The following is a 13384-nucleotide window of genomic DNA, read 5'->3' on the forward strand; positions in this document are numbered from 1 at the left end:
ACAGGTAGGGTAAAAACATGATGGCAACAGCACTAATAACAACAAAGCACTGAACCGTACACAAACATGGCCATTCCTAGGTCAGTATCAGATATTACCGATATCCATCCACTAACGACAACATTTTGACTTGCCACCTAATAGAAAATGAAAGGTAGGAAGATTTATTTTTATGAAATAAAAAAATAAAGTACGATTTAAATAATAAAATAAGATAGAAATTAAAAATTAAATAAAATATTATTAAAATATTATTTTTTAATATTATTATTATTTTGAGATTTGAAAAAACTAAATTATTTATTATATTTTGTGTAAAAATTTAAAAAAATTGTAATGATGAGATGAGATGAGATGAGATAAGATGAAGCATTTACTCACACCATCCAAAGATTCTCCTAAAGCAAATAATGTGAACTTTACTGCTACATATTATATATATATATATATATATATATATATATATATATATTATCTTTGCTGTAAAAAAAGGAAATGCAATTTGATGTGGTAACGTGCATGGTAATGATCCGGAAAAGATATAGATCATGAAAAAATTGGATTTAATGAAAAATAATCAAGCAATTAATTTCAGATAAAAAGATCATCATGAGTGCTCTTAAGTGGAACAAAACATCTTGTTGCAATTACAATGCCATCATGCAGTCATTCCTGTATGAAAATAATTAGAAAGGAAAGAAATACAAAGTGGTTCTATACCTTCGTTCATCAGAATATTGATACATGTATATTGACGGACTTAAATGGCTTGCAGCTTGAAAGCTAATAGATAAAAAACAGGTGAAATAAAAAAGCAGCCCACCATATTGTGTGCTGCAGAACATTATTATATATACATTAGATTTCCAGCTAGGCCATTTAACCGTGAACAAAGAACCATAAAATGCATTTAATATATATCCAAGGATTTCCGGGTGAGAGAGAGAGTTACCGAAAGGCTAGCGGTGAGAGATGATGACCGAAGCTTGAAGGCTAGGGTTTCACCTTTCACAATTTCAGTTTGTTGGCATGAAAGCAGAAAGAGTGGAACGAGGAATTGAGGGTAGGGCTGAAGACTTCAAGCATTAAGTCTAAAATGACATCATTTTAATATTGGGTTATTATTATTATTATTATTTTTTTATAAAATTGGAATATCGAGTTTTAAATCCAGAACACGGGTATCATAATTGCACCTGGCTCAAGTAGGGTCAGGTAATGTGATACGGGTTCCAGCCCGGGCATATCCCAGGCCAATAACCAGTTATTCGAATTATAGACTGACATTACAAGAAAAATGACTTTTTGCGACTAATTTATAGCGGCGAAAAGACTATTAGAAACTAATTTTGGTTGCTAATAGTCTTTTCACCGCTATAAATTGGCCGCAAAAAGTCATTTTTCTTATAGTGCGGGCCAGGATGAATAGTCTTAAATGAAATCGTTTGGCATGAACCCTTTGGACACCTATGCAATTTGACGTTGCGTGGGAAAGCTTCTCCCATAACTATGTGTAATGGATAAGAGTTATTTTATTATCAAATCGGTGTGTAGAGTATATTATCTATATTATTTAAATAATAAGATTTGATCTGTAAGATTTAAATTTTAAAATTTATCTTTCAAATCAAATTATATCACTTAAAGAGTATGTAGTATAGAGACATTAAAATATCAATACTTAATGAATAAACCGCAACTTGTGCATCATTTTATTTCATCCGCAATTACCTTCTCTCTTTTTATTCTTTTAAGAGAAATAATACTTACAGTCATGAGTGTATAAGCGCTGTATAATTATTTTTAACAAAATGAATAAATATGAGACCCATATAAAAAACTTAATTTTTTAATAGTGGATTCAATTTTTTTTTTAAACGACTATATGATATTTGTACAATTTATTAATTGTGTGTAACATTATTCTTTTTTTTTAATAATAAGTGCAACGCATACCTTATACACGTTGAATCAAAACTTAGTAAAAGAAGTACGTAGGACAATGCTAGAGGATCGAGAAAGGCGTCTCTGCATTCTACTTATTTACTTTATTTTATCTTTTTAAAAATATGTTTTAAGATCTTTAAATATTTAAAAAATTATAATCTCACTAAAAATTAATTCCTTATCTATTCAATAAAAAAGGGCCGCTTTTAAGACACCATTCTTAATCCCAAACATTTTCCAAAGACATATCATTTTACTCAAAAAGAAACAAAAAATAAAAATCTTATACACCTTACAAGAAGTATATATCATTTTGTTGTCATAATTGGACAATATCAAGGTAACTGTCAAATGTGTGCACTTAAATAAATAAAGTTTTTTATTTTTTTAAACATCTTTAACAATTAAGAGAAACAATAAAAAAATAGAAATTCACTAATAATATTTCTTTAATCATTAAAAAACAATTAAATAATAAAAAAATAATAATGGTACCATCATTTTTCTTTCTAATTTACAACGGAACCACTTGCTTTCTGCACGTGCGGACTTCATTTTGTTGAGCACTAGGCAAAGTTGACTTAAAAATATCCTCTCCACGTGGACATTAGACTTGTGCTGACTCTTTATCTTCGGAACAGATTAGACATTTCCTGACGTGCATCACCTTTTTGTGCGCCATTACATGTCTTTCCTATCGCGAAAGTTTCAGATTTGTAAAGTTTGACGGTAACGGGAAAGGTGATGTTTCGTGCTCTGATTAGGCACTTTACCACCTAACAATTCCAGGGAAGTTGTCGCTCTCTGACACAGTCAATTTCCCCCATTTTTTTTTTTTAAATTTTTGTTTCTATTTATTTTAAAAAATTTTTAAACCCATTTAAAATTTGATATTTTCATAATTATTAAATAAAATTTAAAAATTAATAAAGAATTCGATACAAAATACAGTAAAAATATTGGGTGGATATCTATCATAAGAGTATTCCTATTCCATTCTCCATAAAAAAAAATTTATAATTTAACTGAAAACTATATTTTCTAACTTTATTTTTAAATTATAAGTAAAGTGGTACTTTGACTACCCAATGTGAATGCTCGGACGTATAAAAGCTGTGTATAAAGCGTGTTAACGTGTCAACATGCTAATTGCTAAGATTTATTTGCCCACTGAGCATAAAAGGACTAACAGTCGCGTATCTACGTTTAATGCTAATTCGTCCATTCCTGCTCCTAATTCTTCCCTTCAGCCAATAGAGATTGGAAGATAGGATTCAGATATAAACAGAAATGTAGACTGCACAAGGTGAGATTGAGAAGAAAACAACATTTTGAAAAGGATACCTGAAGATAATATTTACAAGAGAGACGGGAAGGGAGAACTATTGAGACATGAACAGAACTATAGACACCAATATTACATATATAATCTTCTACAGATATATACTTTGATGATGCACATATTTGAGGGAATCAGCAGAAACCAGCTGAGCTCCATATGTATCGACTACCTACAGCCAAGAGCTACAAGCTGGTCCCCCCAACCCCCTTTCACTTCGTAATAACAAACCAAACAAAGAAAGATTAAGAAAACGGCTGTCACATGCAGTATACAGAAGTGGAGATTCCGGGGACGTATAAGCTATCATCCCTCTGCAAAATCACCACTATCTAACATACCTATCAATAAAATCTACAAACACAGTGATATCACACATCTGATCTGAGAGAGACACAGCCCAGAAATAAGTTACGCCTGCCTCTCCAAGTCCTTTGAATTTATGAAGGTTCCGTGGAAGCCATAGGGAACCCGGGACGGAAGCTTAATTGTGGCTTCCAACTTCAAATTCATGGCGTTCAAGATTTGCAGCTCTGATTTCCACTCCTTTTCATCGTGGACGAAGGTCAGTATGTAGCCATCGTCTTCTTTCTCGGAATTGGGGCTTCGGGGAAGGAACAGAGGCTCGCCACCGTACCTCTTGTCGCCATATATGTACTTTCTTAGTTTTCCTGTTAAGAGGTCCACTTTTGCAAAACCAGATACCTTGGGCCACGGCTCAGCAAGGGCTAAATATGCGAATCGGGTTTTTCTCCCGAGCATGTTTCGGTTCACCATACCGGCCTCCAAGTTCACTTGCTCAGAGTCGGACGTAATGGGTCGGCGCGTGGATTTTCCAGTCTTCAAGTTAAGCCGAATCTCAGATAGCACGCTTTTCAAGCTCTCGTCACTCTCATTGAAAATCGAGTCGGGAGGAGTCATGCAAGAGCCAATTACTATGACCTCATTGGTCTCGGGTTCTTCCCAGGCATTCCAGAGGTGGAAACAGAAACAATCAGGGGCTTCAATCCATTTGATGCCAGAAGCATCAGTGGCATTCCTGTCCAAAATCCCGAACCTGGACATCTTGCTCTTGTCGTAAATGACTGGAGAACCACCACGAATCAACTCCGGGAGCTTGAACACCACCTGCTGGTCCGGGATCACCACAAAGTTCTCTGTAATTGCAAAGTCATGCATCATTGTAGGCTGAGCTAGAGGAATTTCAACATCAGCGGATTTTTTCCCTCGTGGAGAGAAGTGGAAGTACTTGAGGTATGGTTTTCGGACAACATCGTAGCTAAGAGCGAAGAGCTCGCCGGTGATGGGGTCGAGTTTTGGGTGAGCAATCATTGTTGAGCGGAGCTGACCATTGAAATCATAGCGGCCAACAGTCTTAAGGTCGCCAGTGGGAGTAACTTGGACTTGGTATGGTAAATCGTCTTCGGACATGGCAAGGAGGCGACAGTTGAAGTAGACAAGGCCAGCGTTTGCGACTCCCATGCCGTAGCTGGGATCTACGAGTCCGAATAGTCCTCGAGCATAGAATAGGAGGAGCCGGGCGATGCCTGAGTGGCCGTGAAGCTCACCTATGGCCTTAGGGAAAACAGGGCGACCAAGAGCTCGCTCCTGAACGAGCCGGTGTGTCTCGGTGAACCTACAGGCATAGCTAGCGGAGCCATCCTTGAACTGGACAGCATGGACCATACCATCTCCATCGAAGAAATGGTGACCAGAGACTGGTTCGTGAAGTGGGTTCGCACCGTTCCGGACATACACCCCCTGTACGCAACAGGGAATTTTGCCTGAAACCGGTAACGAGTGCTGGACGGGCTGCTCTGTTACTGGAGCGAAATTGCCGGCAATTTGGACTCTGGGATCGGCAGTTTTGGGAAGTGGGTGTTGGCGCTCATGCGAGACTAAAGCAGCCTCCACAGCGTCCAAGGCCATGGCCGCAGTTTTCTGTAAGAGGTTCCATTGATGGGGCCCAGACTTATTGGCTGTCGAAGATGGAGGTGGAGGAGAAGAGTTGGCTGCGTCTTTTGGATGGGCAATGTTGGGAGTGGCAATATTATTCGACGGTAAACGCTGCTTGGGAAATTGGAGTGTTTTAAGAGAGCAACATACGTTGGGCCTTTTGGTGGGCCTCATCAAGGAGACGGTGGTTGAAGGAGAGCCCAACTCTAGGAATGAAGGGGTAGAAGGAGAACCAAATCTATGCTTAAAAGATATGCATGAAGATGTTGCTGCTGAAGGTGATGCCATGGTTACCTATTTAGGGGAAGTGGAAAGGGGCACTTATAGTAGTAGAAGAAGGTTTTGGATTGGTTTGTGTAGGGGAACGAATAATTTCTCTGAGTGCGCTTTGTTGGGATGTGAGAGCTGCTTGTCTACTATTTTTCGTTTGATTTGGGAATAAAGAGAGCTTTGAGAGTTTGATGTGAATGTGAGGAGAAGTGTGCGGGAATGTTGAGGAGAGAGATGGGGGGAGGAAAGGTTTATATAGGGAGATAAAGGAGGCATCAAGGTCCACCTCGGACCTGTTATAGGAGACCACGTGTTAGATTATGGAAAGAAAGGGGGGGACTATCAAAATTCCAATAAGTGAGCAAAACAGGGTGGGGAGGAACATTGCGGGGCATAGCTGCTTAATACATTGACACGACAACACCGTTTTCCACTCTCTCCCCCCTTCCTTCCTACCTAAATGAGCATATCAAACGGTCCTTTTGGGAAGATATGATATTATAAAGTTCCTCAAATTTAGAACAATCACACATGACATTGTTAATAATAATAATAATAATAATGTATTCTAGAATTTGGAAAAAGAAAGAACATGAAAAAGGTGGTGATGTTTGTATGAGTTTCCCAATTGGCCCATTAGAGTATTAGAAGACCGAGTCTAAAATGGAAGTGGGGTGGGATTTTGGGTGGGAAGCGTATTGGTCCCTTGTACACGTCTAAACCCACGTTCTTCCCTCAATCAGAGTCACCCATAGACACGCGGCACCTTCTCTTGGCTTCATCCAACCTCATATCTACGTCACATCACCGTTGCCCCCACGCACCTGCCTCCAATGTTTACTTCTTGTTTTGTTAAAAAATAAAACTTGGGAGTTTATAACATAACTGGATGGTAAGATTTTAGAAAACACAAACTTAACGTGGATCTAACACCATTCAATGTTATTGACATTGTTGATGCAATTTTTAGTAGGGGTCGAAGACCAAAAACATGATCGAATGACCTACGATGATGGTGGAAGGGATATTTAGAGTATCGAACAAGAAAACCCATGTATTAAAGGGCCCAAGTTTGAAATGCCAGAGGGTGAGCTACGAGCTCAAATGTTGGTATTAGTGATATATATATTATAGATGATAGGAATAGATAACGCCTCCGACTGATTTGGAAGATAATTACTCTAATTTTAACGATGAGTCTTCAAGATAAATTTCAGAGGTTAGTTATTATACCATCATCATGCCCCTATAAATGACACTTAAAAGTAATACGTTTACACATTCATTCATACTCTTAAATTGAGATTACTTCTCTTTAACTTAGGCATCGAATTCCATTGGACACCCTGTGCTGCCCTCTCATTTCATTACTGGTTTTTCGTGCTGTTGGTGGTGTGAAATATTTTCTTAATAGTGGTATCATCTATGGGATCTTTACAGACTTCAATGCTACTTTCACATGCCAACTACCACGCGATCATAGGCAACCCATGATCAAGAGATGAATACGACAAAGATGGAAGCGAGGCTAGTGAATGTTGAAGAAAAGCTGAAAAAGGTGATGGCTTTGGCAGAGCAATTGCGGAAAGAGAATGAAGAGTTGAAACGGTAGCACGCTGTTACACCACCAGTCAACAATGATCAGATGGAAGGAGATGCACAAAGTGCAGGCAGGGTAAATGCCGAGGAGCTAGAAAACAAGAGACTACACAATGAACTCCGAAGCCTCGTGGATAAATACAAGAAGATGGAAAGAAAAATAGGAGGATCTTCCTCCATAGAGCAATTGTTGAATTGGATGGATCTTCCATACAGTGGCAAGGTAATGGTGGTACCACTCCTGCCCAAGCTCAAAGTCCCCTAGATTGATATGTATAATGGATCCAGGGATATTGTAGATCACATGGAGAATTTTAAAGCACACATGACTCTCCATGACTTCCCAAGAGAGGTTGCTAGCCGCACTTTCCCATTGACCTTGAAAGGGATAACACGTGACTGGTTTGGGACTCTACGGCTAGGGTCTATCTATAGCTTTGAAGAGTTGGCCAAACAATTTTAATGCAATTCGTTGCAAGCAAGAGACGTCGATGACCTGCAGCTTACCTTCTCACCATTAAGCAGAGAGAAGGGGAGAGTTTGAAAGAATACCTAACCTGATTTAACAAGGAGAAACTGACCACGAATGATCAAGAGGAAAAGACCACACTGAGAGGCATATGGCCCTGGAGTCCATTCATGACTAAGTTGGCAAAGAAAACCCCCTCGACTTTGAGGGAGTTCATGGACAAGGTAAAGGACAAGTTGCAGGGCCCTCTTGGAGCCCAAGAAGCAAGAGGTGAAGTCAGTAGTAAAAAATTCAAGTAGAGATAGGAAGGCTAGGTCCAATCACCAAGGTGGGGGGGCGTGAAAGACACTCCACCCAGCGAGACCAAGGGCCTTGCCTTATCCACAACAACCTGGGCGTGCAAGAAAAATCAGGAGCTACAAGGAAAGATACACGCCCACCTACAAGGGGCCAACGCTGATGTAAGTACCACCAATCCAATAGAAGATTGATGGACAGAAGATTGCTCAATCATGAAAAAGAGAGTAGCTGAATTGGCAGGAAGTAGGGAACTTGAACGAATGTTAATTGACCATGTTAAACCAAGAAGGGAAGAAGGTTGGGAGCATGAATCTAGGCAGAGCAGGAGCCCAGAACGATAGAGACAAGATAGAGAATGAAGGTAAGCCACTCCTTGCCAACCACGCGACCAAGACCAAGCCCTACTGGGGAAATCCGTACCATAGTAGTAGGACTTGCTAGTGCGGGGGGTGGGGGTGAGGGTCGGGAAGGGGGGGTGACGATATCTAGCAGAAAGACTCAAGCTTGTCAAGCAAGGTATCATGAAGTGTACTCGGTGGATAAACCCCTCCAAGTATCCCAGACTGGGTACCATGCCTGTTATTTCCTTTAGAGACGAAGATTGCCAAGGCGTTCTATACCCCCATGATGATGCCTTGGTAGTCACCTTATTAATTGCAAACTATAACACCAGGCGGATCTTGATTGACAACAGGAGCTTAGCTGACATCTTATTCTGGGATGCCTTTGCTAATAATGGGCATTAGTCCTAATAGGCTACGCCCATCACAGATCCCTCTAAAGGGATTTTCCGGCGAGGCTATCCAACTAATGGGTGCCATTGTGCTACCAGACATGGTTGGGCAAGGAGCCAGCATGGTTACAACAATGATAGATTTCTTTGTTGTTAAAGCCCTGTCATCCTACAATGCAATATTGGGGCATCCAACTTTGAATGATTTGAAAGTCATCACTTTTACCTACTGCCTGAAAACGAAGTTTCCAATCGAAGCGGGCGTTGGCGAGGTCCTAGGGAAGGAAATCTTGGCTCGGAAATGTTACATGCAAGAACTCAAGGTGGGGGCACCAGGGATATGTGTCATGAAAAACTAAGCGCTAAGTCGCCACTTGCACCATTGGTTGTGGTTGGCCAAGACATGGAGGCTAGGGATGAGAACAATCTAATGCAAGTAGAGGAAAATGAGTCTCTAGAGTTGGTGACATTTCACTCAGATCATTCGAGCGCCACCACTCGTGTGGAAACAAGACTCCTGCTTGAGTATAGAGAAGCATTAAAACAACTACTGATTAAGCAGAGAGATGTGTTTGCCTAGAGCCATGAAGACATGCCAGGAATTGACAATTGAAGAAAACAGGCTATGTGTTGATCCAACAGCAAAGAAAATATGACAAAAAAGGAGAATCTTCAACACAGAGAAGTGCAATGATATTCTCGAGGAGATTGATTGCCTCTTAGATGCAGGATTTATAAGATAAATATACTACCCAGAGTGGCTCTCCAATGTGGTGTTGGTCAAGAAAGCTAATAGGAAGTGGAGAATGTGTGTCGATTTCAGGGACCTGAATAAAGCCTGCCCTAAGGACAGCTTCCCAATCCCATGAATAGACATTATCATAGACGCCACGGCAGGACACTTGGTGTCGAGTTCTATGGATGTTTATTCGTGATACAATCAAATCCACATGAACAAATCAAATGAAGAAAAAATGGTGTTCATCATCGATAGGGGTCTTTACTGCTATCGGGTAATGCTAGGGCAACTTATCAAAAGATAGTCAATCAGATGTCTAAACAAAAAATCGGAAAGACTATGGAGGTGTACGTCGACAACTTATTGGTAAAAAGGAAGGAACCTGCCCAACATCGCAAGTATAAAATGAAGCTGAACCATGAAAAGTGTGCTTTTGGCGTGGATTCGGGAAAATTCGTAGGCTTCATCATCTTTGAGAGAGGTATTGAGGCAAACCTTGAGAAGATTGACACCATCTTGAATATGAAGCCACCCTAGAGCATCAACGATGCCCAAATATTGGCGGGCAAATTAGCAGCTTTGAACAAGTTCATTTCAAGGTCCACAGACAAATGTCTTTCTTTTTTCAGGGTCCTATGAAAGGTTCATCTGTTGAATGAGGAATGTGATCAAACTTTTCAAGAATTGAAGCAATACTTATCCAACCTACCACTATTGAAGCAACCTAATCAATGAGACACCTTGTACATGTACTTGGTGGTATCCCCCCCATGCCATTTCCACGGTCCTAGTTAAAGAAGAAATGTTAGCATTCGCACTAGTGATAGCTGCTAGAATACGACCATATTTTCAAGCTCATCCCAGAAGGTATTAATAGAACACCCCCTTGGGAGAATATTGTAAAAGCTTGATAGCTCAAGTAGATTGGTTGCATGGTCAGTAGAACTCAACGAATTTGACTTGAATACATACCTAGAAGTGCAGTGAAGGGACAAGCTTTGGCAAATTTTGTACCGAGTTCACCGATTTCCCAATAGAAGCTGAAGTTAGACCTTACTAGTAACCCTGGCAAGGTTTCATTGATGGATCCACTTGTCAAACAGAAGGAGGAATATGGATCTACATCGTCGAAGAAAGTGGGAAGTAGCACTATTACATGGACACACTCACATTTAAAACCACTATAACGAAGACGAATATGAAGCTTTGATAGCCAGGTTCTCAATCACCAAAGCCCTAGGTGCCATTGAGATTGAAGCAAAGGTAGATTCTCAAATTGTGGTAAACCAAGTCACCAAGGTGTACGCCATAAAAGGGGAAAAGTTGAAAAATATCTAAGTCAGGTGTTGGATATCCATGACCAGTTGACCTATTTTAGTCTTGAATAGATACTGAGGGAAGACAACACCAAAGCAGGTAGACTAGCCAAAGCTACCTCTAAGAGGGATGAAGTAAATCTCCCATGGGAGGTGCACAGAAAAGTGATAGAAATCTCAGTAATCAGAATGCAAGTGAGCCATCTAGGTCTCGCAGGGCCAGAGTAGGCCATGGAAATTTCTGAGTACTTAAGACTCAGGAAAGGTCCATGAGGAGAAAGAGGCAATGAGGGTGATCAAAAGTAGCGCGACAAGATTTGTTAGAGTTGAAGGAATCCTTTACAAAAAAGATTCGCCACCACTTTGCTAAGGTACATCTTGCCTAAGGAGGTGCAATACATCCTAATGGAGATACATGAGGGCATATGACGAGTGCACAAAAGTACATTATAAATACCCTGTTATTTGATTAAAATGCCAAAATTTGAATAGAAACAATAGAAATTAATGTATATTCTTGAATTGAGTTTCTATTTACTTTAGGATACTCTTAAGTAGATTTTTATGTTTAATTTCAGAGTTTATAAAAGAGCAAGTCAAAGCTCAGTCAAATTCAAATGAGGACTTTCATGGGGTTTGAGAGCAATTTGGATAAAGAAAAAAAAGAAAAAAAATACGAAAGGAAATTGCAAGAAGTCCAAGTTCGAAATTCGCTAGGAGACAATCTGGATATATTTTAGTATTTTAATCGAAACTTTCCACTCACATATCAGATTGATACGATTTTTAATGTGTTGGAAAGATATCTTAAAGGGTTATAAATTTGTCTCTAATAAAAATTTCTAAATTTGAAATCCTGAAGCGAGTATGTGGCTACCAAAATGAGTCCTAAAATTTAGGTGATTTTTTTATACTGGAATCATGAAGACATTAGGGTTTCTTTCTTACCTTATATAAGTATATCATTAGCATGAAACTAGAGGAAAGAACCAGCAGCACTGTGGTGAGAGCATAGATGAGAAACAAAGAGGCGAAATTAATTTCCATGGCCACTGTTTACTTTATTTTTTTCTTGAGATTTGTGTTGTCCATTATATTTATGAGTAACTAAATTATCAAGTAGGGTAGGGATGAAGTTACACTTAGATGCTATTTTTAATTTATATATTTGATTTCAATTACAAAAACTGTTTTATTTTATCATTTTCAATTCATTGTTAATGTTTTCTTCTCCAAATAATCATAAAATTTATTTTATTTATGGATACAGTCATGCTTTTTCTATTGAATATATTTGTTCTTTGATTATGTTTGGATCAATTATTTATCTATATTGATTTAATTCTTTGCTGCAATATCGCTCCATGAGTATATTGTCGTCGTTGGATTTTCTCACTAGTAATAATAATTTACGTATTTTAAAAGTGGTGAATTATTTTTTAAAGGGTTACATTTGGTTTATAAATCTATACCTTCTGATTGGAAATTTTGGGAATTGAGTTCCTAATTGAGTTATTCAATGAATTGAGAATAATTAAAATACCAGATTTGTGCATGAGATTCCCGACGCTTTATTATTCGTCAAATTTGAGTAATTTTTTTGTTAGTCACATTGCTTCACTTTAATTTTTATTTAAAATTAATCTTTATTCTTCATAAATCATTTAATATTTTTCTTTAGTTTCTTTGTTCATTTTACTATTCTTTTAATTTGTCTCTTTATGGAATCAATACCCAAAGTTGTGCTACAACTTCCACATTATTCTTTGAGCGTAATTAGAATAATTAGCATCTACGGGAACCATTCTAGAGGGAATGTGTGCCACCCTTAGTTTCCATTTGAGACTGGACGGTGACTAAAGCGTCGAGACATGTAACACAAGGCTACGTCACGTGGTAGAATAAATACTATGGTACCGAAGCACAAATATCCTGAAAGATTAGATTTTATAGAATCTTTCAAAAATATAGTTGTTTCCAAAATAAACTCCCAAAAACACGGGACCATCATTTAAAGTTAGCAAAACATATTCTTTCTTTCCGTCGTCTCAATGATCCATTGTCAAAAAGTCATCTAGGTAGGCCTTTCTTAGTTGGTCTTATCTTGGTTTAGAATTCTCCTTAACTCCTCAAAAAGCTATAATACTTCAGTGATAAACTGGTCAGCACCTTCCAACCTATCCAAAATGGATGGCTCCAATGAGATTATGCGGCTCTTTGGTGTCTTCCTAGGTATCTGGGCAACTGGCCTCTTGCGCTTCCCCATGGTCTCCTTCTTGTATTCCTATTACAACTTCTACAATTTTGAGTGGGGAATGGTAGTGAAAACTACCATAGTGAGATTTCGAGAAATCTTAGTGAGAAAACAAGTAACGTATAATAGATATCATAAACATATGAAAACAAACCACAATGAATGCATGGACATGAACTTTACTTATGCACTTTTATTTTTAATAAAACATAACATGTAACAGAGAGCTTTATGACTTTTTAAGAAAAACGTCTTTTCATCTTTTCATTCTTGGTTCTTAACATACATATGAGCTTGGGTTCTTGATCAATAACATAACATGGCATATCTTGGAGCTCAAGGCCTTATTCATAACTCTAAACATATGATTGGATACCTCACGGCTCCCCTAAGCACCGTGTATTCCCTGCTAATGATGGTATCAACTAATGATCCACATTGACCGAGGTGACTACGACTATG

At 38.6% G+C, this 13384-nt stretch overlaps 1 protein-coding gene across 1 annotated transcript; it reads right to left on the reverse strand.

Moving 5' to 3' along the window:
• Nucleotides 1-3332: 3332 nt before the first annotated feature.
• LOC122280715 (9-cis-epoxycarotenoid dioxygenase NCED1, chloroplastic-like) lies at nucleotides 3333-5723 on the reverse strand. The gene has a single exon (XM_043091712.1). The coding sequence runs from the start codon at nucleotides 5528-5530 to the stop codon at nucleotides 3698-3700; it is 1833 nt and encodes a 610-aa protein (XP_042947646.1). The 5' UTR covers nucleotides 5531-5723; the 3' UTR covers nucleotides 3333-3697.
• Nucleotides 5724-13384: the final 7661 nt, after the last annotated feature.

The sequence above is a fragment of the Carya illinoinensis genome, chromosome 11 (genome assembly GCF_018687715.1).
Source record: "Carya illinoinensis cultivar Pawnee chromosome 11, C.illinoinensisPawnee_v1, whole genome shotgun sequence".
Lineage (NCBI taxonomy): Eukaryota > Viridiplantae > Streptophyta > Magnoliopsida > Fagales > Juglandaceae > Carya > Carya illinoinensis.

What these genes read in the sequence shown, in the direction of transcription:
- LOC122280715 (XM_043091712.1), bottom strand. Translation starts at nt 5,530, where the DNA reads ATGGCATCACCTTCAGCAGCAACATCTTCATGCATATCTTTTAAGCAT.